At 44.8% G+C, this 25,963-nt stretch overlaps 1 protein-coding gene across 1 annotated transcript in view; it reads right to left on the bottom strand.

Moving 5' to 3' along the window:
* Positions 1-3,749: 3,749 nt before the first annotated feature.
* Positions 3,750-25,963, bottom strand: part of adamts9 (ADAM metallopeptidase with thrombospondin type 1 motif, 9) — a gene marked incomplete at both ends in the record, with an annotated part of 26,042 nt that continues 3,828 nt past the window's right edge. Inside the window, 25 exons of the mRNA XM_083667834.1 lie at positions 3,750-3,938; positions 4,402-4,563; positions 5,697-5,972; positions 7,615-7,782; positions 7,917-8,024; positions 10,239-10,358; positions 12,181-12,342; positions 13,156-13,320; positions 13,444-13,654; positions 13,951-14,077; positions 14,849-14,978; positions 15,242-15,408; positions 17,304-17,399; positions 17,681-17,798; positions 18,262-18,398; positions 18,687-18,868; positions 19,999-20,144; positions 21,235-21,339; positions 21,707-21,848; positions 22,282-22,428; positions 23,534-23,639; positions 23,817-23,857; positions 24,093-24,217; positions 24,331-24,414; positions 25,041-25,369. Coding sequence (XP_083523960.1) covers positions 3,750-3,938; positions 4,402-4,563; positions 5,697-5,972; positions 7,615-7,782; positions 7,917-8,024; positions 10,239-10,358; positions 12,181-12,342; positions 13,156-13,320; positions 13,444-13,654; positions 13,951-14,077; positions 14,849-14,978; positions 15,242-15,408; positions 17,304-17,399; positions 17,681-17,798; positions 18,262-18,398; positions 18,687-18,868; positions 19,999-20,144; positions 21,235-21,339; positions 21,707-21,848; positions 22,282-22,428; positions 23,534-23,639; positions 23,817-23,857; positions 24,093-24,217; positions 24,331-24,414; positions 25,041-25,369 — 3,743 coding nt within the window. The remainder of the gene's footprint in view (positions 3,939-4,401; positions 4,564-5,696; positions 5,973-7,614; positions 7,783-7,916; positions 8,025-10,238; positions 10,359-12,180; positions 12,343-13,155; positions 13,321-13,443; positions 13,655-13,950; positions 14,078-14,848; positions 14,979-15,241; positions 15,409-17,303; positions 17,400-17,680; positions 17,799-18,261; positions 18,399-18,686; positions 18,869-19,998; positions 20,145-21,234; positions 21,340-21,706; positions 21,849-22,281; positions 22,429-23,533; positions 23,640-23,816; positions 23,858-24,092; positions 24,218-24,330; positions 24,415-25,040; positions 25,370-25,963) is intronic.

Below are 25,963 nucleotides of genomic sequence, written 5' to 3'. Positions count from 1 at the left end.
TGTCACTGGGCCCCCACCATCGGAACAATGTCATCAACTCGCATTAGCTTAGAGGAAAGGGCTGGATGGGGGCACACGTCACCAAGCCCACAAAAAACCCAGATGTCGGGCATTAGGAGTGAATGAACACAGTAAATGAAATGGGAGGTCCATGTAGTCTGTGTCACAGAGAATAAAGATTTACCTTAATACGAAGAGCTTTGAACTTGGGGCAGAGAAAGAGAAAAACATAATTGCTCAAAGAGGTCACCAGGGGCCCTGACCTCATAAGACAACAAGGGTATTGCTCAATGATATGTGCATTTTTACTCACTGAAAACACCCCTTTTAAAAAAACAGTTAGGAGACTGCTTAATAAGCTATTTGCTATAGGGTATACTTCCATGAAGAGATAATTTGCAGAGCATTTCCTATCTAATCCATAGGTGATTTGCTTAATTACATAGGCTACATCCACTTCCATGTCCATACTGTAATTACTACAAATCCAATGCCGGTAATGCACAGTTAATCTTTTTAATTGAAGCGCACACATGTTGATGAGAGTTTTAACACGACTATGAGGTTGCATGTAGTAATACGAGTGAATGTGTTCACCTCACTGTTAGTGGTTTCTCATGTCACTATTTTTAGACCAGTGTTCCGGAGTGTGTTTTTATCTGCTTTTCCCCTAAACACCAGGTCTGGAACTGAGCTACGTTCAAGATTGCAGATGTTTTGTTTATTCACTTGATATTGTATGTCTCACATGCTATAAAATGGTATGATTTGCTACATGTACTATACTAAGACATTATGTACAGACTACATGAAGTATAGAGATGATGAACAGGTCAGGATTGTTGTTTTGGAACTTGATTTGAGCATGACCATTCCACCTTGATGGTTAATTTTTATGTCAAATAATAGTAATGAAAGAAACAGTTTTTTTTTTATAGTACCTCTACTTCACTTTAATTGTAATCTTTCCGAAAGCGAACATATATTCAGCAAATCCATATAAAATTAAATATTGACATGACATTATAATGAAGTAGAAATAAATACAGATAATTACATAAATATACACAAATGTCCTTGAAACACAGACTAATACTGCCATTTGGAATGAGAGGCATAAAGTACTTTATTTCAAGAGCCTGCTGGTATCATCAAACACATTGCAAATGCATCATGCCCTAAAATGCACCATAAACAGGTGATAAAGTATTTTTACTATAATATCATCTAAGTATAACTCTGTTTTTCACTTTATTCTACTTATGAAATGAGATCTGCAAATGATTGACAATTCCACAATGCAATTAGATTTGGATTCATTGCGGAGTTGTTTCAAGTCGTGTAATATAGCCTACACACACTTTTATTCGATTTTGTCATAATCAGGCAAATTGAATTTTATGCTACCTTGTCAATACTCAAATGGAAATCATTACACATTTCAGTTATGTTTTGGTGAACAATGTGTGGTAAGAAATGCACTCACTGCCCGCTTAAGATCTGTGTTAACAGGCCCTTAAAATAAGGTGTGATGTCTGCAGCTTTCAGTACATTAATGACCAGGAAGTTACAGTCAGCCTTTAAGAATGACTGGGTGGGCTGCAGGCAGAGGTTGGCCCTAGCCACCGATCCTGTATAAGTCTTCACTACACCAACCACTGTCGTAGCCATGGTGAGGTAACACACAACACAGACCCTGGATCTATGCTTAGGGTCATCAATACCATTGTATAGATAGCCTTCGACATCACATGATTAATCTTAGCCAGCAAAAAGGCCCTCCAGCAGGAGAGAAAAGGCAGGCGGGCGATTGTAATAGAGACTGAGGTAGACACATACGATTGGCTCAGCAAATGAGCTCCAGATACATAACACTATTAACTTTCCCTGTGGTCGCAGGCGCTGTGTGTTCACAAAGCTACGACACGGGACATACTCTTTGAACAGACATACTGTAGGTTTGGTAGTGAATCAATGAACAAACACTTAAAAATGATCTTTTAAACACTATAACACATTTTCCCACCTAGAATAGCTAACATATTTGACAATGATCAATCATCAACTTTTGATAGAAAGAAATGAAATATACAAAAAAAATAGAATATAAAAAACTACTCAAAAACACCAGGTGTTGTATATCTCTATGTCACAATAAACAGCAACTTGTGACTTTCAATTAGATAAACCAAAATGACACATTGATGCTTATATCTCATTGTCTCCCTTGTTTTGCCAAAGCACCATTGTAAGTATCATACTGTACGTAAATGGCTAAGTTGAGTTGTGTTTGTTCCAAGTGAGGTATGGTTGAGGATAGCATATTTTCACATGTGAATTGAGCACTGGTGAGCGATCGCACCAAAAGAAAGTATTTACAAAGTGAATATATCTAAACATAGCTAAAATGATATAAATATACTCATATCAAGCACCTTTTGAGCAGTGAGCCTTGGGCAGACTATTTTGGCATGTTCTAATGTCTGTGCTATTAAAAAGAAGGGAATCTGGGTCAGGACTCACACCAAGCTGTGGTGAAATTACTACTACCTGTAAGTACCACAAATTAGTGTCATAAAACGGCTAATGCTTTATTTTACAGGCCAATTTCAATATTTATTTATTTTCTTTTCTTTAATTGGTAACTACCTGGTACCTATCCTTCTTAGCCGTATGATAAAATAATGGGGTATTTATAATGTAATAACATGTTACCATGTAATCTGTAAGTACATGCCAGGTAAACAGTCAACTGTAAAATAAAGAGTGACCATATAATTAGCAACTTTTCACTAGAAAACACATGTGCCTTATGACAAATTGAATTCTTACAGTTATAATAGCCAATAAAGCAATAAAGCTTTAGCATCAAATGATGTATACAATTTCAAATACCCCTCCGCCCCCCCCCCCCCCCCCCCGCCCCCGCCCCCATTTTGTTGGTGCTTTTATTTGAAGTTTTCCATGTTTTTTTGTCTTTGTTTCATGAAGTGTATGATTTGACATCTTGGAAAACCCCAACATTATGAATAGCACCAACACGTGAAGAGTATAGGTTCATTCTTTGGGTGATTACAAAACAACAAGGCATCTTAAATTCCTGATATACAGAAACATTCATCAATATTTGCATATAAACAACGATTGGCTGAGTGTGCGAGTACAAAGAGCTAAGACAGAGAAAGAAAAACTCCATGTTGGAGGTTAATGCTATATACAAAGACAAAAGAAAGAAGAAAATCTCTTAAGTAATAAATTATCTTTAAAAACAATATTTTACAAACTAGCTTTGATTCTGAAACAAACGGATCCTGAATTTTTTGAAGACTGTTACTAAGACAGACAACAGACAAAGTGTTCTTATGGTCACAGCTGTCAATGAATAATTTCATAATGTTGTACTTTTTCGCCATATCTCGTGTGTTTGTGAGTCTCTTACATAAGTGCAACAGAAATACATTTCCCAACTGTCTCTAGAACAAGGACCAGTCACAAGCACCAAAAGGGGGGGAGGGGGGGGGGGGGTATAGGTGAGGTGAGGTGAGGTGAGGTGAGGGCAGAAGCATGGGTGGACTTTCCAGCAAATAACCATTAGAGAACCATCCTGCTCCCTCAAGTTTGTTGGCTGCTTTGATTGTTTGTTTAGCTTTGACATGCTACAACAGTTTAGCGGTGAAACTCCGTGTGTGGTGGTGAAATGAGAAGACTGTTAAAAAAAAAAGAAAAAAAAGGGGAAAAAAGGCGTATATTTACGAGCGTACCGAGCTCCATGGGTCTGTGCTCCAGTGAGGGCTAGACGGGCATGACTGAGTATTGCACTGCTCGCGGTCCGGAGGCTTGTCCAGAATCTCGCAGCTCAGGTCGTTAAAGCGCTCGCCATTGGGCCGCTGACACGCCACCAGCCGCGTCTTGATCCCTCCACCGCACGGCTTGGTGCACTGTTGACCAGAGCAGGAGCACAGAGAAGAGGGGTGTGTATAGATGTGTATAGATACAGGAATTACAGAGAGGTGTGTGTGTGTGTGTGTATGTGTGTGTGTGTGTGTGTGTGTGTGTGTGTGTGTGTGTGTGTGTGTGTGTTTGTGTGTGTGTGTGTGTGTGTGTCTGTGTGTGTGTGTGTGTGTGTGTGTGTGTAGACTAGACCCCACTGTTAAAACAGGACCACATAAACCTTGCTACTGTACTGATCTCTAACCACTCACACCAATACAACCCAGGGAAACAACTTTAGCAGAGTGGGATTCAAGAATCCCAACAAATTCAACAGTAACAAGACAGTAGACAACCTTTTAATCACTGCATGTGGTAGCATATGTGCTGCAGTTCAAAGACAACTGAATTGTAAATTGTAATGACAAAAATGGCTTCCCAGTGACACTATAACAAACATTGTTCTCTCACCTCTCCCCAGTTGCCGTAGACCCACTGTGGACAGGGCCCGGACTCACAGGAGCGCTGCTCGATGGGTTTGGAGCGCTCCTCACAGTTGTTGGCAGCGTAGCCATTCTCGTCCTGACACACCACCACACGCCTCTGGAACCCTCCGGCACACGTGCTCGAACACTGGCATTCACAGAGGAGCAGACCCAGTATCAGACATATGTGTCATACAGTGCATACACAGGTAAAAACAAGTATGAACACAGCTGCATCATTAAACACACAGATTCACACACCTCACTCAGACAAATGTCTTATTCAGAAATAAAGTATACATGCAGTGGCGTATGTGGGCCTTCAGTAAACACACACTATACATCAGTTACAAAGAAAGAAGCACGCCCACGCATTACGAACAAAAAAGAGGCACACGGCCACATGAAACATCTACAGATGAAATGGCACCAATTAATTTCTGAGAAAACACATGATATGCCTACAGCATTCTGCCAGTGGTTCAACAAAGCAGAGTTGACTCAGAGAAGATTCATGGATATCTTGATGAGAAGTGCTATATATGAAATGCATATCCTCAGGAAGGAGGAAGGAAGACACCCTTGCTATTTCCCATGGTCCTTTAAATAGCATTAGTTATTTTAGGACGCATCCCTTTGTGCTATTGTTATAACCCAGTTCTGGATAACATCTGTACAATACTGACTTCCAAATCATATGCACCAATGCCTTCTAAATCACTAACCATAACTAACCATACAAGATATTCAACACACATTACTAAGAATCAGTTTGACTAATAACAGTGCACATATGGAATCGGCGGCAAGCCGTTGCCCCAACAGTGTCACTTCCCTCATGAGCTCCCACCTGATCTTGGGTCCTCTCTATTGCAAACACGCATGACCGCCCTCTAAAACACCCAATGTTAACCAACTACGCCACTGAAAAGCTAACATTTCGATGGCATGGGTGAGAGTTTTTCATCTTGAAGAGTGAGTTTACCATTTCAACCTGGTTACACATACTGTAGGCTACTAATTATAACTCCAAGCCAGTAAAGTACCATTTCTAGCCACCAGTTTCAGTATACCATTGAAATGACAGCACTGTTAATTGTGCATTCTGTCAATCCAGACTACTGTTACCTTGTACAGTACAGTTAGTAACCACAAGAGGCTGGTGAAGGTAGAAATCAGGAGGCCGGGCTCAATGTATTGCAAGGAATGGTATCAAACCATTGATACAGACATACCAGTGTTGTTTGAGATAATTTTTTAATTAGGTATAAGATCACTCACCGCCCCCCATGGTCCTGTCCTCCACTGGTGGGCCTGGGTCCTCCCCCCGCTACGCCCGTCGCCGGCTGTGGGCAGGTTGTTCCTGGCGCCCCCGCTAGGTGATGAAGGGAACGGCCGTGGGTCAGTGGAGCGGGAGGGGCACTGGGACATGGCACACTCCTGCTCAGTGGCTGGACGGTCGTCTGGGTCACACTCACTCACATCTACCATTTGGTCACTAAAGTTCACACACACCACCTGCCGCGTGGTCTTCCCCTGCCCGCAGGACACGGAGCACTGAAAAAAAACAAAGAAAAACATGCACGCACGCACGCACGCACGCACGCACGCACGCACGCACGCACGCACGCACGCACGCACACACGCACACACACACACACACACACACACACACAAAACGGTTATGGGTGTTCATGCTGTACTGTACCAGCTTACTGTATGCACTTTCACCCCTGCCTGTTCCTGGTACCATTCTATAGGCACCTCCTTCCTCAAACTCTTTCTCCATAGAGAGTAGTAGTGCCTTGCCATAGGCCCAGAAACATTAAAAACAAATCCCAGAAAAGGGAAATAAAGGCTAAATTCAAACTCATCCACGATGTTTCATCTTTTCCCACATTAACTTTTACAAGCCAAACACAGCAAAAATCCCCAGATCCTCTACAGTGTTTTGTCTCTCTTTAATGCTCTTGAACCAAACAGATCATCCTTAAGGAGTATGAAAGAGTGCAGGGCTACTGCCAAAGCCTCATGCTGCACCAATTCGGTCTCCAAAGTGGAGTAAACTGTCTCTCTTGCATAAGGACAGCCATTATGCAACAGCTGTCCAATGTACTGTGCAAGCCTGTAGCCAGGAATGGCACTGTCACAGGGTTTATACTGTCTAGGACTCTGTTGGCACTGTTGGCTATTTCATGTGTGGGGGAACTGTATAACAGGCAACTCCCAATTTGCAAATATGAAGGTTACAACATAATTTGATTCAGGGAATGTCCGTCAGATCTAGCAACTACAGTATACTGTGGAGTAGATTCATACAATGTCGTATAAAGGGAGAATACACTCAAACAACCCGATGAACTTCCTGATCTGCACAGTATCACCTCTCCAAATCAGTGTTGGTTTCCAGTCGCATACTAAATCAGGCGTTTGTGTGTTTTTTTGTGGCCCTGTCTGTTAGTGCCTTGAGATGAACAACCTCCTGTTTCCTGCTTGGAGGTCACTGAGTCTCTTTGGCATGAATAAGCAGGCAGAGAGACCCTCCTACAAGGGTGTGTGCATGTGTGCGTGTTTGTGCGTGCAGTCTGGGAGTACAATATCACTGCTCAAACGCTCTCTATTTGATTATAACCATCTGTAAACAAGGCCCTAGCTCCTCACTCCAGCCCCTAGCCCCTAGCCCCTAGCTCCTGACCACTTCTCCTCCCTCCTGCCACACACACACACACCCTCTCTCCCTTCATTCCAGCCTCCTGCCAATCCGCCAAACACCTAAGACCCAATTTCATCACCTGCTACACACACGCCTTGGCACAGAAAAACACACAACCATGCCGATTGATTATCAGCACAGGCTGAAATGCACAAACCAAAGCTAAACAAACTTCAAATAAAATAGGGCATCTGTACTGGCTAAAGAATTCATTGTGAAATGTGAGTAAATCAACAATGCTGTCAGAGCAGTTAATTGCATGCAGATTTTAGAGGGATTGCTAACAGAAAAATGGAGAAATAACTTAACTATCCTCAGACATATCTTATGGCCTCAAACCCCCTTGTGTGGGTGAGTATTAACAATATTAAGTATCCTGCAATATATCTCATATACTGTATATGTATCTCAAGGGCATTTCAAATGTTAAATGCATGAATGGACTAAGTATTTCTGACAGATGTCAGCGGTACAGTAGATCCTTACCGAAGTCCACTCCAGGACCTTCCACTGTCCGCAGGCCACTACAGAGCACACCTCTCGAGCAGGGGGTTTGGGCAGGTGGGAGCAGGCCGCCTCCTCTGCCACCCCACCCTGGTTGTCACGGCAACTCACGTAGCGCATCCGATGGCCTTTGCCACAGGTGGCGCTGCACTGTGGTGGAGACAGACGTATTTTGGTACGGTACAACACACACACACACATACACACATACACGTGGATGAATATGCATACACAATATGCATGCATCATTAACGAAGAGTAATGGACTATGCAGTAAAACCAACCTGTGTCCAGGAGCCAAACCTCCATTGGGTCTTGTGGCCGGGGTGGGAGGGCACTTTGGTCCCTGGTGGAACAGGGTGGCTGACGGGACATTGGTTCAGTTCACAGTCCTACAGGAGGAAGGACACATGTCAATCAAAGACTGCCTACCAGGGACACTGACACACTATCATAAACTGTTGAAAATACACTCTAACCTAGTAAAAACGAATAAAAGACTGCAGGCAACCTATCGACAGTCTAACGATAAACAAATCTGTTTGCCTAAGGTCAGAAACACTGCCTGTAATGTGAAACCCCTCAACATAAGCCCACTTAGGCACCTCCTATTTCCATGTGCAACAGCTCACAACAGGTCATAGAGGAACGGTATGCAAATCTCCAATGGTAATGCTGGTGTTGCTCAGCTCCTGCTCCTCCTTCCGCCCCCGTTCTCTCCTCCCCTGTGCCCTCTGTAACCTCTGACCCGCTAGCTCTGACGTGAGAGCCTAAATCATGTCTAGCAGGGCCTTGGTGGGCTCAACATTCCACACTCATTCTCCTAGTGGAAACAAACAGCACCCAGGCAGCGAGGGGAACGCAGCACTCAGCCGCCTCTCACACACACAGTAAATTACATTGTAAAAACACAGTGGTGGGGAGAGAAGAGAAAGAAGAGAGAGAAGAAGGGGGAAAGAGGGTCTGGTTCTAAAGGCAGCCAAGCCAGCCATGTGTGTATCCATGTGTATGTGTGGGAGAGAGAGAGTGCCTACAGCTGTGAGCGCATGCACGTAGGACGCAGCCATTCAGCCAGCCTTGTCTGTTTTTGGTTTCTCCTCTTTCCTCCTCCCACTCTGGTCAACTCAGGTGGAGTCAGTGGTGGCTCTCGTCTACAACATAAGCTCCATTCTTCCTCTTTCCCCCTTTTCCAGCCCCGGAATGATGCGCGGGTGGGCGGCCTGGTTGCCCACTTCACGGATGACTGGCTGGAATCACAGGGAGGTGAAGTGACTGGTTCAGGGTCAGTGGGCTTGACGGCTGAGTCGGGAATTAAGGCCCCGGACCAAGGGGGTTGTGGGGCCTCTCCCTGTGACTGCAGTCTCAACCTGAGTTTACACCCTTCTCCATCCTACCCCACCCCGCCCACAGTTCCAAGTCCTCCGGCCCGAAAAAAAAGGGCCCATTCTGCCTTCCCTCCATTAGGAATAGGGCTTAATAAACTAAACTATCATACTGAGACAAGTTCATACTTGTGAACTGAACAATGTTTGTTTGACGAACATCTGAGTAAAGTAGGGGTTTGAAGTGACGGTGACACTTTTAGAGAGTAGGCACAGACTTACCACTGAGGTTTCTCTACAGAAACCTAGAAGAACACCTGAGGTTCTGGGGGAGTGAGAACCAAACTCTCACACCATGGTGGACTCTTAACAGATGGGCGCTACCACTGGCAGACTGTAGAAGTCTGACTTACATAACCAAGGTGAGGCCATCTTTTCCAATAATCCAGGAATGTTTTGCCCCCATCAACCAGCCCTGCCCTGTGGCCTACAACTCTGTTACAGCATCATCTTTCTGGGGCAAGTGCCAACTTGCCCCCCCACCCCCCCCCTCTCCCCCTCCCCCAGACCCCCTCCAGCAGCTCCCTGAGCGGAGCTTTTACACGCCCCCTGCCATGGACTACTCCTCTCTCTCTCCTGCTCTCTCTCAAGCTCCATAAGGGGGGGGGGGGGGCTACCAGAGGAAGACAAGCCCAGCTATGTGCCTCATTATGGGGGTAGAGTAGGCCGGCGCACCCCATCCCTACCCAGCCCTCCAGACAACAAAGTCTTATTGAGTGGAGGTGGTAATAGACTGGGTGTGGAGGGCTTCCTTCCTGCTGCCTCACGGGCACAGTGTGGCATTGACTGTACCTGTCTCTCCGGCCCCACAGGGAAACCCCCTACCCCCCCCCTCCCCCCCCTCCCCCCTCTCTCTCTCTCTCTCTCTCACCTCATTCTCAGGATGAACTACACTGGATCTTACTCTCTACCCCTGCCGGAGGGAGAGGGGAGGGAGAAAGCTGCATGAAAAGCGTACAACCAGGCCATTGACACAGTCGTGGAAGTCATTAGGAGGTTAGGGGATGGGAGGAGGGTATTTAGGGGATGTTATACTGATAGCATGTGTACTGTAGTACTCTTGGGAGCGTAGAGAGTCTTTACCTGATTAGAAAGTGTGGGTGGGATAGAATGAGAGATAGAGGGAGAGAGTGTGTGAGAGAGAGGGGGAGAGAGTGTGAGAGAGAGGGGGAGAGAGTGTGAGAGAGAGAGGGGGAGAGAGTGTGAGTGGACTGTTTCCCTTACCTGAGTGTCAGTGGGCCGTGTGGCTGCGTTACATTCAGTGTCGTCCATGACAGAACCATAAGACCCCACAACACACTTCACCGCTCGCATCTGGTAACCGGGTCCACATGAGGTAGTGCACTGGGTTCACAAAAGAAAGAGAGAGAGGTAGAGAGAGAGAGAGAGAGAGAGAGAGAGAGAGAGAGAGAGAGAGAGAGAGAGAGAGAGAACAAGAGAACAAGAGAAAGAGAAATATAGAAAGAGAGTGGAGGGAGGGAAAATGCATGTACTTTTACAAAAATGAGTAACTCCAAAGGGGAGAAGGAGGGGGGGGGGGGGGGGGGCACACTCCCTGGCGAGTGTCCTCTGCCTCAGTGCCAGCAGATAACCGCCTTCAGGACCATCATGCATGAGTAATTCATCGACTTTGATTCCACTGCCTTTTTTCCACTGTAGCCAAGTCAGTGGGTACACTGCACTCCCTTCTACCTCACTGACTCCAATGAAACGAGGTCAAACTTGTGTGGCAGCAACTTCAGCTAAGATTCCTGCATGCTTCATTTAACGGCTTCAAATATACTGTACATTTAGCACGATCGCCTCTTCTCCATGGTATAGGGGTGCCAAATCTCCATCACACTTTTGGGCTTAGTTAGAGGGTGGTTTGCAATTAGCACACACAAGTTTTGTTATAAGATAGTGCGCCGTGTTTGTGAAAATGTTGCAACATTGCCTTTTTAGGCTATAGCCTAGCGATGTTTTTTTTTTTTTTTTTTCTTGAGATGTAAACTGCTTAGGCGTTAGCAAATGTAAACACACAGAGGAGTAAATCTACACAGATTGTGTACAGATTGTGTATGCTTGTTTTGGCAGGGTTAGCATTCTGCATAAACAGCAGATTGAATGGAGGCTATGCTAAATGACTGGCTTAGTTTATCTCTCCCCTGTCATTGCCCGACATCTGGATAAAGTTAATCTGAGACCGAAACACATTGATTACATTAGCCTCTGTATTGCCTCCTCTCCAACTGGACAGATTCCTGTTTAAAACTCTGAACCCAAACTCGATTTATCATGAAAGATATTATAAATAGCTCCTAATGTGAATCACGTTAATATGACCTAATTTTCGAATATTAGGCACACAATAGATCAGACACAGTTTGAATTGCAAAGTTCATATACAGTATGTGCTGTAACAATATAAAAAACGGTGATAATGGGAAAACTAGGGCCGGGACGAAATAGGCGCTTTGCGGCAGTGGTGCCAGTGCATGCCCGTTGCTTCGAGCCTATTGAACAAACCCTTTTGAATTTCCACAGCTGGGCTTTCTAGTCGCGCCCCGTAGCATAGGTTGTTTACATTCTGCAGTCTGTTAGGTGGTGAACTCAGACACACCACTAACTACAGTAGTAAACATTTTCAATGTTTCGGTTTCCCAACAGGTTCTGGTAAGTGGTAATAAATAACTGGTTCTGGTATATGGCAGTTTATGGCAATTTTATTTGTAAACAGTGCTATTTAAATCATTTCCAACTGTGTAGTCACAGAGCTAACTTGGATTATGCTTGCCACCCACCAAGTTTGCTAGCCAACTACAACACTTGGTTGGTGAGAATATGCGCCCTCACTCTAAACCGCGCCCCTAGCCCCGTTTGGCCTCATAAGGCCCAGGGGGGTAGAGGAGGCTAAATGCCTGAGTTTTAAGCACCGAATAAGCCTGGAGTAAGGCCTGGAGTAAGGCCTGGAGTAAGCACTGTTGAAGCCCAGGAGTGACTGTGGAAAAGCAATTGGCCTTGGCACACACTGGAACATATGGCGTGAGCCCCATTGTGGAAAGTCGGCTAATGACACATGTCACAAGTTACTGTATGTTGTATCTGTATACTGTATCTGTACTGTATCTGGCCCAATGGGTCATATGACCTGACCAACAGGTGTGTCACTATAACTCTTCCTCACCTGTCCCCAGGGTCCGACCTGCCAGGATGCACACTCCTGCTGCTGGCACGTCTGAACAGAGTCAGGCTTGGACGAGTCACAGAAGTGGTCGTCGAGGCGGTCTTCTCCAAACTGGCACCACGTTTGACGATGCTTGTAGCCCTTTCCACACGTCACCAGACACTGTAGGAACATGATTTACCTTTACAATCTATTTATTATCTATTTAATAACTATTTACAATCTATTTACTATTCTATTTGACAAGGTAGATTAATTAGTCCATGTTGCACTACAGTCAATGATGACCAAACATCTATGGTGAAATGAGAAATAAGGACAAACACAATGCTTTCGAAACAAAGAGGGTTTGGCCAACATACTCACAAACGCAGGGTTACAGAGTGTGTGTCTTAGTGAACAGGGGCTTTAATGTGTACAGTATATGTGTGTGTCTGTGTGTACAGTACAGTCAACTGTGTGTGTTTGTGTTTAGCAGCACCACATGGGATATTAGAAATATTTGTGGAATGCGGCCCAAAGCCTTCCAAGCAGCTTGGCCAGAATGTGTAAACTATGCAGTAAACCCAGATATTACTCCACTAACACTGGTCCTAGAATACACAGTACAGTACATGACAGGAAATAACTTGGCCATAACTAGGATGAACATTACCAATTTCATTTGACCCAGTTCATTGCTGAGTCTGGCCAAAAAAGTTGACATTTGTGATGTTTCTTCTTCATATAAAGTGAACTCTGTCATGTCAATAGAATGACCCCTCCCTCACACACATAGACCCAGTCTTGCATAATCCTATCATGAACCCTTGGTCCAAACATTTACAATGATTAACTTACACTTTATGTACACTGTACATAAAATAGGCCATTTCAGTTTCAATGCCATGTCCAAATCAATTCCTCAATTACAATTGAAAAGCAAATAGGGCCAAATAAAACAAAGTTAGTATAATGTCACCCAGCCAAACTGACCTCGGACCAGTCTCCGGTCTTCCACTGGGGGCAGAGGAAGTCATTGCAGGGCTGGACGGTCAACTTGTCCCTCGGGCTGCACTTGCTGTCATCAGCGCCCGCCTCAGATGCCTTCCCACACACAGCCCCTCGACGACGTGTACCTCCACCACAGCTCTTCGAGCACTGGAACACACACAAACAGATACACACACTTTGACGTAAGCGCTAACAGATGCATGCATGCATGCACTTAACGCACATGCACGTACACACAGTACACTTCTTTTTTTTTTATGTAAATGTTACCTCTGACCACGATGAGTAGTCCCAACCTCCTGGGTTACAATCGCCATGACAACCCTCCTTGTCGTCAGGTTTGCGCAGGTTGCTGCAGTAACGGTTGTCCACCTTCTGGGTCTTTCCCTCAGGGCGGCTGAGTTTGGCACAGTAGATCTCCAGGGTCCGGTAGCCCAGTCCACACTGAGCTGTACACTCACTCTTACGAGCCACATGCCACCTGGACAAAGGTTGAAGGTAAAAACGTTAAAGGTGAGGGATGAGACTATAATCTACAACAAGTGTTTAGTGATTTTTGGATTACACAGTACAATTGTGTGAAATATCGATTGATGAATTGGGTGAGATATTGATAGATAGAGAGATGGACAGATAGTGATGAGAGAGTGATGGAGTGAGTGATGAGGAGGAGGGAGAGAGCTGGAAAATATGGAGTGATTGGCAAAGTAGAAGTAGGGATCGAGAGGAGGAAAGATAGTGATCGAGGGAATGAGGGATGGAAAGAAAGTGGTGTACCTGAGTTCACACTCTGTGTTGCAGGGTTCAGTGATCACAGCTGGTCTGGTAGTCCCGTGGCACCTCTGGTCTGAGACCACCACCCGGTCTGACTCTCTACTGCACACGATCTTCCTTTTACGCTCTCCTGGTGGGGTGAAATACATCAGAGATGCCAATACACACACACACACACACACACACACACACACACAGACACACACACACACACACACACACACACACACAGACACACACAGACACACACAGACACACACAGACACACACAGACACACAGACATACACATACACATACACATAGTTTCCGATGTCTAAATCATAAACTCATCAAAAGGCTAGGATTAAAACCAGCAGTTGACTTTAGGAGTAAAGTCTAACTCCCTGGTTTAAATCATATTGATATCTGTACCTCTTGTTCTAATGTTTTATTACCAAGCATTAAAAGAGCTTAGTGTACTAGTAGTAACGCTACATCCATCAAGGAGGGAGTGGTGTTGAGTAGAGTACATCTTCGCTCCTTATCATCTAATGCTCTCCCCATCCCATCTTTGGACACTCCTTGAGGAACTGTTGGCTAGAGAATTGATGTTGTCATCTTGGAGAGGTGGTTCTCAAACATTTTCGTGCTGTAGCCCACATAAAGCTTTCTGAGAGTTTTCTTCACATCAAGCTAAAAATGGTCTCCAGCACCCCCCCCCCCCCCCCCCTCATACTTCCTCTTCCATTACCACACCTCTCCCCCTCCCTCAGTTCTCTGTCCCCTAATCCCTCCCTCCCGCATCCCCCCCCCCTCCCCTCCCATACCCCCTACCCACCTCAATTCCTCTCCCCCCTCCCTCACTTCTCTGTCCCCTAATCTTCCCTCCCACATCCCCCCCCCTCCTCCTCCTCAACTCACCTTGGCACAAGCGGCTGCAATCCTGCCAGGGTCCGTAGGCATCCCAGAGGAACTGCTGGGGTTTGTCCTCGATGGGGATGTTGTAGGAGAACCTGACGTCTGGGTTGTACAGGTTTCCCACAGAAAGCACCTGGGGGGAAGGACAGATAGACAGAGAGCAGAGAGAGGTTAGGATCAGTTAAGACAGAGTCCTCATAAGCTCAACTGAAAGATAGTGTCATTACACACTGTAACTCAACTTAGTCATATTTCATTGGCATAGTTGTGCTCTTAAAAATAGAACTCGACCTCCATGAAACTTGGCCTCCATGAAATGCCTGTTTCATTTGCAGCAACAAGCCAAACAAACTTTTGCCTCATTCAGTACAGTCGTAAGCAGCCAAAAGAGGTTACCTGGACAATGATCTCCTCCTCGATGCGTTCAGTGCAGTTGATTCTCTCGATGACGTGGTCGGATCCGCTGTACTCGATGATGGCGTTGACCAATTTGATTTCCCTTTTGAACATGCTGACCACAAACTCACCGTTGAGCAGGAACTCCCCACGACTGTTTGAAACAGCTGCAGAGAGAGAAAAGGAAGGTTAATTCAGTGAAGATTAAGAAATATTGGTATTACAGTCTGAAGGTATGGGTCTGGATAAGTGATCACAGGTGTCTTTAATACGCTTGGATAAACTCATCTAGCAAAGTTAACATGAGCAATCAATCAAATATGTTTAGTATTAAAGAACAAAAGGTCTTATACCGTATCTCCCACTTTTCTTTTTGTTGATATACAGATCACTAAATGAGTTGGCAACTCTAAGATGACAGTAGTAAGTCAAACTCTCACTTTATGCAGTAACAAAAACATTGCACAGCAAAACATCTGTCATGTTTTCATTTACAGTAAGGTCGGCCATAGAGAGAAGATAAAAACCTAATTGGGATAAAATAATCCTGCATTCCTCCAGGAGTCTCAGGCCTCCTGTTCACCAGTCAGTCTGCTGAACACATTCACACTAATGCGATTATGGAGCTAATTTCCTGAGTTACTTTCCTTGCCATTTCACACATCACAGTAATGTGGCCACAGAGACCAGAGACCGGCTCGCTTCCCTTCCCGCAAGCCCCCTTACCCATTTTTTATTTCCCTTTGGGCCCCAGTGCACCGTCAAACACAATACACACACACACACACACACACACACACACACACACACACACACACACACACACATTACAGTGTGTGCGTGTACACATTTACATTTACATTTATGGCATTTAGCAGACGCCTCCAAAGCGACTTAAAACAAATACATTTCTCTAAGTAAGTGAATCATCTATCCATCAGTCATCATAAGAAAAAGTAATATGCTAGGACCAGTAATATGCTAGGACCAGGGGGTATTGGCAGTCACAATGCTAGAAGAAGGAAGAATTACTTCTTTTTTTTTGTTTCTTTTTTTTTTAAATTTACAGTAGAGAAACTGTATAGGGGGGGTAGTGGGGATGAAGAGGTCTTTAGGAGGGACAGTTAAGATGTAGCCTGAAGAGATGGGTCTTCAATCCATGGCGGAAAATAGGTAGTGACTCTGCAGTCCTGACAGCAGTGGGAAGCTTGTTCCACCAGCGGAGCGCCAGGACAGTGAAGAGCCGTGACCGAATAGCGCGACTGCTGCATCCACGTAAAGGCAGCGGTGCCAGGCGGCCAGCCGAGGTGGAAGAGCGGAGCGATCGGGCAGGGGTTTGGGGGTGACCATTGCTTGCAAGTAAGGAGGGGCTGTTCTCTTTGCGCCCGGTAGGCGAGCACCAGGGTCTTGAATCTGATGCAACCTGCTACCGGGAAGGGTGCGAAGGAGGGGGGTGACATGGGAGAACTTGGGGAGATTGAACACCAGACGGGAGAGCGGATGGCAGAGGCGGGGAGCCCGGCCAAGAGTGCGTTGCAGTAGTAAAGGCGAGAGCACGCACGCACACACACACACACACACACACACACACACACACACACACACACACACACACACACACACACACACACACACACACACACACACACACACACACACACACACACACACACACACACACACACACACACACACACACACACACACACACACACACACACACACACACACACACACACACACACACCTAGTGGCCTCCATGGAATGCACCCAAAGAGCTATCTGTGTTCTGGGTCATTAATACGTTAGCATGTGTGCACCAACTCCCACTCCAAAGACTTTTCCACTGAGAACAGACAGTCCCACAAGTCCCACCATCCCCAAACACAACATAACTTCTCATTGGCTACTGTCTATCTCCTATTTTGCACACTATTTGTCCCGTTGTGACTAAACAGGTGAATACTACAACTGTGGACACACCTGAACACAGGTCACGCCTCTGTTTGAAGTAGATTTCATGTTAATAAATGTTTGTTGTGATTGTTAGTTTGAGTCTTACCGAGGTAGTTATCGTCCTCTGGTTTCCCTGAGTAGCTGTGTTGGCGGATATCAATGTTTGTAGCACCACTAGGTATTCGCACCACTTCATTGTATCCTGAAACCCGACAAGCATGAGAAAACATGAGCAGGTTTGACATCATGAGGTCCTAAGTTCTGTCCCAACACTAATTGGTTGAGGTTCTTTCCTTGTCTCCTAGGCTTTGTGATCACAAAAAAAACTGGATAGGTTGAAGCTTTATATTGAGGAGCTAAACTCATCATTGCTATCACCTGCCCTGTCTGTTGAGATCAGTGGTCACCATAGAGAGGAGACAAGGAAAGGAAGCCATTTAGGAACTTTGAGACACTGGTTTGAACCCTAGCGCACAAGCTCACCGTAGTGCACTATGTTGAAGGTGCCTGCCACGGTCTTACAGGAGGAGTTGTCACCGCCACACACACCACACTTATCCCTCCTGGCCTTGGAGTTCAACACATGGTCACACCCCGCTTGCTGCATGGGGAGAGGAGGATGAATAGGAGAGAGAAGGATAAATATTCTAGTGGAAACATCCAATGTATTCCCCTCCATAGAAAACTATTTTATTGCCTGGCACTCATTTACATTGATATAAACATTGATACAGCTGGGATTTTAGTATAGTTGTGAAAGTGAGTTACCGTGGGTATTTGGGTTGTAGTTTTATTTCTTGTAAAATACTGTTCTATCAAGCTTGGATTTAACCCAGTTATCTAATAAATAGTTGCTTCAGACAGAATCTAGTCCAGTTACCCGTGTAAGTCACTATAACTGAAACGCATCTGACATTAATGCTCTCTTTAAAACCACACTAAAGTCAAACTCTATTCGGAGCATAATTGCTTACATTACGCTTGCCATAGCAGTTAAGCTAAACTGCCTCATAGGGAAAGAGTTAGCTCACAAGCTTTAAATTATTCTAAGGCTCTCGCCTCACCCTGCACAGGCCCTGTACACAGATGTCGTTGGTGTCGGGTCCACACGGCGTGCCGTCGATGACCCGATCCCTGAGCTGATAGTAGGCCGTGCTGCCAGCCACCCTGCAGAACAGCTTACAGCGATCCTTCATCAGAACTGGACATCGAGGGAGGAGAGAGAGAGAGAGAGAGAAATTGAGAAGAGGAGAGAGAAAGAGAGTGAGAGAGATTGAGGATATGAAGGAAAGAGTGAGATGGTGAGAACAGTGAAAACATGACCCCCTCAGGGTCTGTAATAAGTTGACCGAATACATCTTGGCAGAAGCTCTAAATGTCCGTTGGCCTACAACAACTACATATCAAAGGGCACAATCAGCACTAAAAAGTCATATTTATATTAACATCAATATAATTTTGGATATAAAAGGAAAGGAAAGGTTCTCACTTCCGCTGTACTTGGGCACCCAGCGCACGTTTGGAGGTAGACCGTTGATGTTGAAGTGTCTGCCGTCAAAGGTAGCACACTGTTCCTCCCTGAAGTCCTTCTTCTGCTTGGAGCACGGCTCAGAGTTACACGAGCGGAACTTCATCCTGCGCCCCACACAATACTTTCCCCCATTCCTGGGTCTGCGGGGAAGAGGAGGAGGGTGGCATTCATCGATTAATGAATGAATGAATTACTAAATCAACAAATCAACTAACCAACACATCCATCCATCTATCGTTCTGTCCGTCTATGACTTTTATCTACACATTGGACAACATTGTGTTCAACGCACCAGAAAATCACTCACACCTGTGTGGCTCTGTACCAGTCATTTTTTGCCATTAAGGCTTGCATGTAATAGTTATATATATTTCTATTCATGTGCAGAAAACTACACAATATGTACATTATTTACAAATGAAAACTATAATGAAGAAAAATATGATGATAAACTTGCTGCTCCGTAGCGCTCTCCTGTGGGAGACTAAATAAAGGTGGAAAAGACCCATAGTAATAGCCAGTGGTATAAATACAGTTCATGTTAATCTATCTGTCCAACAGGTTTGTCTACTAGTTGTCATTATAGCAGTGCAAAAATATATTATCTCTACAAAAATGTTTAATTCTATCTCTCTTTAGCTATCATAGAAAGACAGACCGGTCAAAGTCCTCGTTCATGCCCAATGGGGCGAGGTTTTGGAGCAGTTTTTTCAAAAACGCCTCCGTGTCTGGAGGTACTGACTCTTTGAATGCCACAGTAGCTGAATGTTGTTATGGAATGCTTTGCCCATTTGAAATGGACAGCTACTGGACTGTCAGGGTTTTCAGAGCGGTGCTCTGCCGTACGGGTTTTTAGCGTAGCCTTTTCAAAGGGCACTTAATCAGCAACAGTATATTACTTCTGTTGAAGCGCAAGATATGACTCCAAGTACCTTGTATCTTTTGCCTGTCAGTAGGTGTGAGAAGGTGCATTGACAGTGACACCATAAGATCAATATGGTCTTGTGCTTTCTCTAACCCTTCCCTTCAACTCCTCTTGAAAGTACCCTTTAAATAAAGAACCCTTTCAGTCAAGTACCCTTCCTATGTTTATCGAGGAACCAATAATAAAAAAAATAAAAAAAAGTCTGATGTGACGGTACTTGAAGGTTAGCCGTGGAAAGAATTCTCTTAAGGATGATGATCTTATGGTACATTAACCATGGGTGCTCGAACGGAGACACAGTCCAGTAGACCTGCATGACTACAAAGAGCTGAGGCTGTTGCTTACATGGGTCGGTTGCACTCACGCACTGCGATCTTGATGCCCCCGCCACACGTCCGCGAGCAGGTGCCAAATGGGCTCCACACGCCCCACGCTCCCTCCACAGGTGTGGCATCGTGCTCCTTCGGGATGCACAGGCCATGCTTACAGTGCTGCCGTGAGAGAAAGAGAGATGGAGGGGAAGGAAGGAGGAAAAGAGAGGGAAAGGAAGAGAGTGAGAATACAGTATGAAACCTTAGCCTGAGCACTGGCAACACATCTTACTAAAAGACCTTTCACATTCTCCTTTGATGCTAATCTGGGAGAAATTATTCACCAAATGTTGGGAAGCACGAATAGTCGGACTCCAGGATTAGAATATGTCTCAACTCATAACAGAGGCTCCATTTTCCTTTCACAGCACACATTTAAAAGTATACTACAGGATAGGATGTGAGGTTTGTGTACAGGAATACAATATATAAACAGAGCAGGCTTTTAGCATGTGTGTCTGGGGACCTCTGCAGCTTGGCTAGCCCAGAACTCTTTCATGTCTTACACAGACATGGCAGGAAGCAGAGGGTTAGGACAAGCAGCTAATTAGAAGCTACACTAAACCAGTAACAGAGAGGGAAATCTCCACAAGTCTCCATTCACAGCTCCCTCTCCTAAGCCTATTATTGCCTCATAATAACACTGGCTCTGAGGCAAACAAATCTGTCTCCATCCCAGTTCCCCAGGATGCAGGTCCAAAATCTGTTTCAACAAATGGTTCAGGGATTTGGATCAACCGCCACGTGCACTACTCATGTTCAATTATTGAGTTTACAGAATAGAGTCATCACTGGTGATTTAATATTTTGGAAAGGCGCCTCGAAGCGTGTTGTTTTCTTTTGTCATTTGGGATTTTAATGAAATTACTCTTTAATTCAGCATTTTATAATTATAGTTATCTTTCATATCATTATTTATGGGAAGGATAGTGTCAATTAATAACACTAAACATTTCAAGTGTTTCAGTGTAGAGTCTATCTGTGTGAGAACATTTGAGTGTGTGTGTGAGTGAGTGAGTGAGTGAGTGAGTGAGTGAGTGAGTGAGTGAGTGAGTGAGTGAGTGAGTGAGTGAGTGAGTGTGTGTGTGTGTGTGTGTGTGTGTGTGTGTGTGTGTGTGTGTGTGTGTGTGTGTGTGTGTGTGTGTTTATGTGTGATGCTGGTGCCCTTTTGCTCACATTCTCTTTTCTCCCCCACTTCTCTGGTACTTGCCTTTCCAGGGGAGCACTCAGTCCCGTCGGCCCAGGGCATGTGTTGGGTTCTGCAGCCTTTCTGGGCTCCCTCTGGGCTGGTGCACCACAGTCTGCGGCACTGAGTCTGGAGAAAACACACACACACACACACACGCACACATGCACATACACACACACACACACACACACACACAGTGAACCTCCCATTGCCCTTTAAAGACTGAGCCCCACCAATTTAAGGAATCTGCTCTTCAAATAAAGCCCTGAGGGCAGGGTACAGTAGCTGAAAAGACATCCAGCTCTACTGTATACTAAGATATCCTGTTCTACTATAGGTTACATGAGACAACAAGGTGACTCCAGAACAGATGCCGCTGGTGTGACAGTGCTCAGTAAAGTAGTACTAACCAGTGAGAAGCACTGTAGAACAGGGTTCTGTCTTGTCTTTGACAGATGTGCAAAACATGACATTTCACACTGTGTTTGCTTACCATAAATGGGCACACCTGTGTCCCTGGCCCAAATATCAATTCACATTGTTTATTGACATTGTATATCCGTCCGGGCAGCTGCTGGGAAAGACTGTATGGCCTAGAAATTGGCTCGTCGAGTAAGCACTCGCCATACCCTGTGCTATTAAGAAATAAAAATAAAATGAAAAAAAAAACAAAGACACAAACAGCCAGAAAACACACTGAGGGCTGTTTTATTGCTAGCCAAAACAAGACCTGTAGCGATATTCATTTAAAAGCTGCATCCAGAAGTTTCTGAAATAAGAGCTGGGAGATGGAATGTTTGGGTTCACAAAGTCAAAATCAATTGTTGTTTTCCTATAATCTGCAAGACTATAGCTACTTTGATTTAATATGACCATTACCAAATCCAGCTCCCTCAAATTACAACATCAACAGTCTCACCTGGCCCATAGACCACTTTTAAGGTATTAATATGAGTGAACTATCCCTTTAACCCTTTCTGCATAAGAGTGTGGATCTAACAACTACTAATCAAACATTTTCCATAATTACATGCATGTTTAAAATAGAAAACAATGGCCATGACATACTCAAGGAACTCAGTGATGTATTTCCTGCTACACTTGGACCACATCCAGGGGTTAGTGTAGTAGTTCAGAGTGGGGGCCATCACGTGCTGCTGGTTCTTAACCCCATCCTCTTTGCACTTGTTGCTGTCGTCATGGGGCATGTTGAACCTATAAAGAACAAAACAACCAAGACTTAACACAAGTAGGCTGCGATATTGTTATTATAGGCCCATTTGCTCTCAAAGTAGGCTACAATAGCATAGCATAGCATAGCATCAAAGTGATAATCCATCATCAATGGAAGGATAAGCCTAGATATGCCTCATCCCCTCTCATTTGAACACCTCATGACACTGCTTGCTGACAATCTTAAAAGGTAACAGTAGTAGTTAGACATTTCAATAAAGGATATATGCCTTATGAGACCTATTTCAAAAGACACTCCGCAGTTGACCTGTAATGCATTTGTGGGTCTCCTAAAAATGAAACACAGGTTTAATTCAGAATGTCAGCCTGCTAAAATAGGCTATACATAACACTTTTAGGAATGGGAAAAGCAGAGGGCTGAGGAGCCGATTATTGACTTAAATGCGCCATAAAATGACATTTTCTCCTTTTCTTCAAATCGGCAAAGAATTTCCATCTGAATAGATTCGGACCATCAGTGATCCCAGATGTAATCGTCTAATCTTCCAACCCTAGTGTAGGGGCTAGTGCCTAGGAGAATCAGGCCACAGTGAACAGGTCCAGTGTAGCCCACTACACAGTATGGTACTTCTCTTGTATGGTAATGTCGTACTGTGTAGCACGTACAGTATTGTACCAGCTCTGTCACTAAGCAGACTTCAACAGTGTTGTCACCTCTTTACACGGATAAGAATGGAATTCAACAATCCCACCTTTTGTGTGAGCATTTGTGTAAGACATGGGGGCTGTTAAAGTCTGTAACAGTCTCCAATGTAGCAAGCTGAGGCTCTGTGGCCAATCTGGATGAACGCCTGCGCAGGCTGACTCAGGCTAACTAAGGACTTTGGACAATACATACTTACTGTAGGGCAGTGGTCACCAACCAAGGAACCTGGAAAGCCAAAGGGTGTGCAGGCTTTTGCTTCCACCCAGCACTCAACACACCTGACTCAGCTTATGATACGTGTGTTAGTTGAATCAGTTGTTTTAGTGTTAGGCCCAGTGTCAGAGTTAGAGAGTACTGCCATAAGGTTTGGAGATATTGAGCCCAAAACCAAACGTTGAATAGTGATGCAATAGTACTCACACATGGCCCAGTTCATGAGCAATAGTGAACGCTGTACTGAGTCCATTATCCTCACTGATACTGCAGCTTCTGTATGGATCACACACTGTACCCAGCTCTGCAAGCCCTGCAACCAACAGTTTCACCATCATCATCATTATCATCATTACCACGCTGTCATCATCACCATCAGCAGCAGAATAATTGAATGCACTGTACATCCTATAATGAAATTATCATTAAACCCTCAGTACCTACAGTGAAGCATGGCTTTAGTGAGTTATGGTTTTAAAGATCCTCTTACCTAAAGTGTCACACTTATCCCGTGCTCGGCAGATGTCCTGTCTATGAGAAAGACACATATGAACCTTAACATGACTAGTTTGACACCCAATAAACACAAAGCACTGTAATATCCCACTATCAAGTTCCATACTATTAGTTATTAGTGTATTTATTTATAGTAGTATTTAAAACAGCTATGGGGTGCCAGTTTCCATTTAGATGAGAACTAATGTTCAATCAGTTAGAAAGTTCAACACTCAAAGGGTCAAAAGTCAGGAATCAAGTCCTTCACTACCTGGTGATGAGGATGGCTGTATCATGGTGGGAGTGGTGGTTCTCATCTAGGTGGTTATGGCTCTGTTGCCAGATACAGAAGTTCTTTAAAGTGGTCTGTGCATTGAATGAAATTACAGGGCCATCCTAAAGAGAGAGACACAGGCTAGGTTTACTACTGAGGCAGCTGAACGAATGCAATGCTTTGTTTTCATCTGAAATAAGAATAATTAGGATTAGATTAAGTGTTGTAATCTTACCAGCTCATTGTTTATTATGACTAACTTCACAATCACTATGTTAATCAGGTTGCCGATGCTGGGATCCTTGTAGATGGAAGACACCTGAAAGAAAAGGACAATAGTCAAACACATTGCTATGTTTTCATAATGGAAATCTTTCAACATGGGAATCTTTCATCTGATTAGTAGGCAAAACGTCAGAAACGTTCAAAGTATGTATTCGTTCAATGGGGCTTCAAACCTGCAGTTTTGAAAGGAAAAACGGTTGGCTCATTTGCCTGAGAAGTTGATAATGGCCTCAGATCCTGTGGAGAATGCAGCCTTTGCCAGGATCAGAATATAGGTCACCTTAGCTACCCCCTAGGTGCTCAGCACTGAGGCCCGCTATTTGAAGTGGCCAGGAGTATGCCATCTATGCGACATACCTGAGCTTATTTTTTCACATTCATCAAAGCTGTCAGACAGGTCCGCCTCATGCTGCCCTCTCTCCTCCTGACCGTTTGAAATTCTTGTTTACTCCTGCCCTGGGCTGCCCTTTCCCTCTCCTGGCCCTCCTCTGATGATGATCCCGGAGGCAGAATGGTAACACACACACTCATACACACACACACACACACACACACACACACACACACACACACACACACACACACACACACACTCCTGCACACCTCAATCAAAAAGGGCTGGTTGGCGGTAGAGGAGGCGGTTAACTGAGCAGAACTTACGATGGACATTAATGTGAGAATGTAGTGCTGGAGGTTGCTCCCGTGATGTTCCACCATCTTGCTGTCTGCCACAACCATGACTTCTACAAAGCGGGGATAGGAGAGGAAGCGCTTTGATCTCCTGTGAGGTCCTGAGTCACCACTGCTGTCATTAGCCGGCCGTCTGCTGCTGCTCTCTGATCTGGGGAAGGGATCGGCGACAGCCAGGCCTGTGCTCAGGGTTTCCAGGTCATTCAGCATGCTGCTGCCCACAGCCTCCACTGTCGCCATCACTGCAGGCTTTCTCTTCACCTTCCCCTCTCTGTGCCTCTTGTGTCTGTATTTATGTCCTGGAGAAGAGATCATGGGTCCAATGTAAATATATACAACAGGTAAAACATGACTGAACACAAGCTAGTATGGCATGTAGCATCCAGCAAACTATCATCTGGGTGGCAAACATAATGTTACTGATAATTTATTGTGGTGAATGTGCACAATACAAAGACCAATATTTACCTCTTCATAGCTAGTGTAAACAGACTTTTGAATATTATGCAAAACACACTCTTTTCCATTAAAAGCACTACATTTCTGCTGACTGGAGAATGCTTGTGTATGCTCACAACATAAACAGGCTGCTGCTCTCCTTCTGTTTATTATTTCTGAAAGAATTACTAGAATATGAATTGTGCCAAGAGTTGGGCTTGGCGTCTCTCTCTCTGCCTGGGGTCTAAGGGTCTTGAAGAGAGAGGGAGCAGGGAGACGGGGCTAGAGGAGGGGGTAAGGGGTTCATTTTAGGTAAGCCTGGCTCTCAGCCACAGCCAAAGATGGAGTAGAGCCCTCACATCTCACAGAGGACTGGACACCAATCTACCCAAACTACTGGGCTGGGGGAGGTGACTTAGTCTGATTACAATCTTGATATGACAACCCAAATGCAA

This window comes from Argentina silus (genome assembly GCF_951799395.1).
Source record: "Argentina silus genome assembly, chromosome: 4".
Classification (NCBI taxonomy): domain Eukaryota; kingdom Metazoa; phylum Chordata; class Actinopteri; order Argentiniformes; family Argentinidae; genus Argentina; species Argentina silus.
This window is presented reverse-complemented; position numbering and strand designations above follow the sequence as displayed.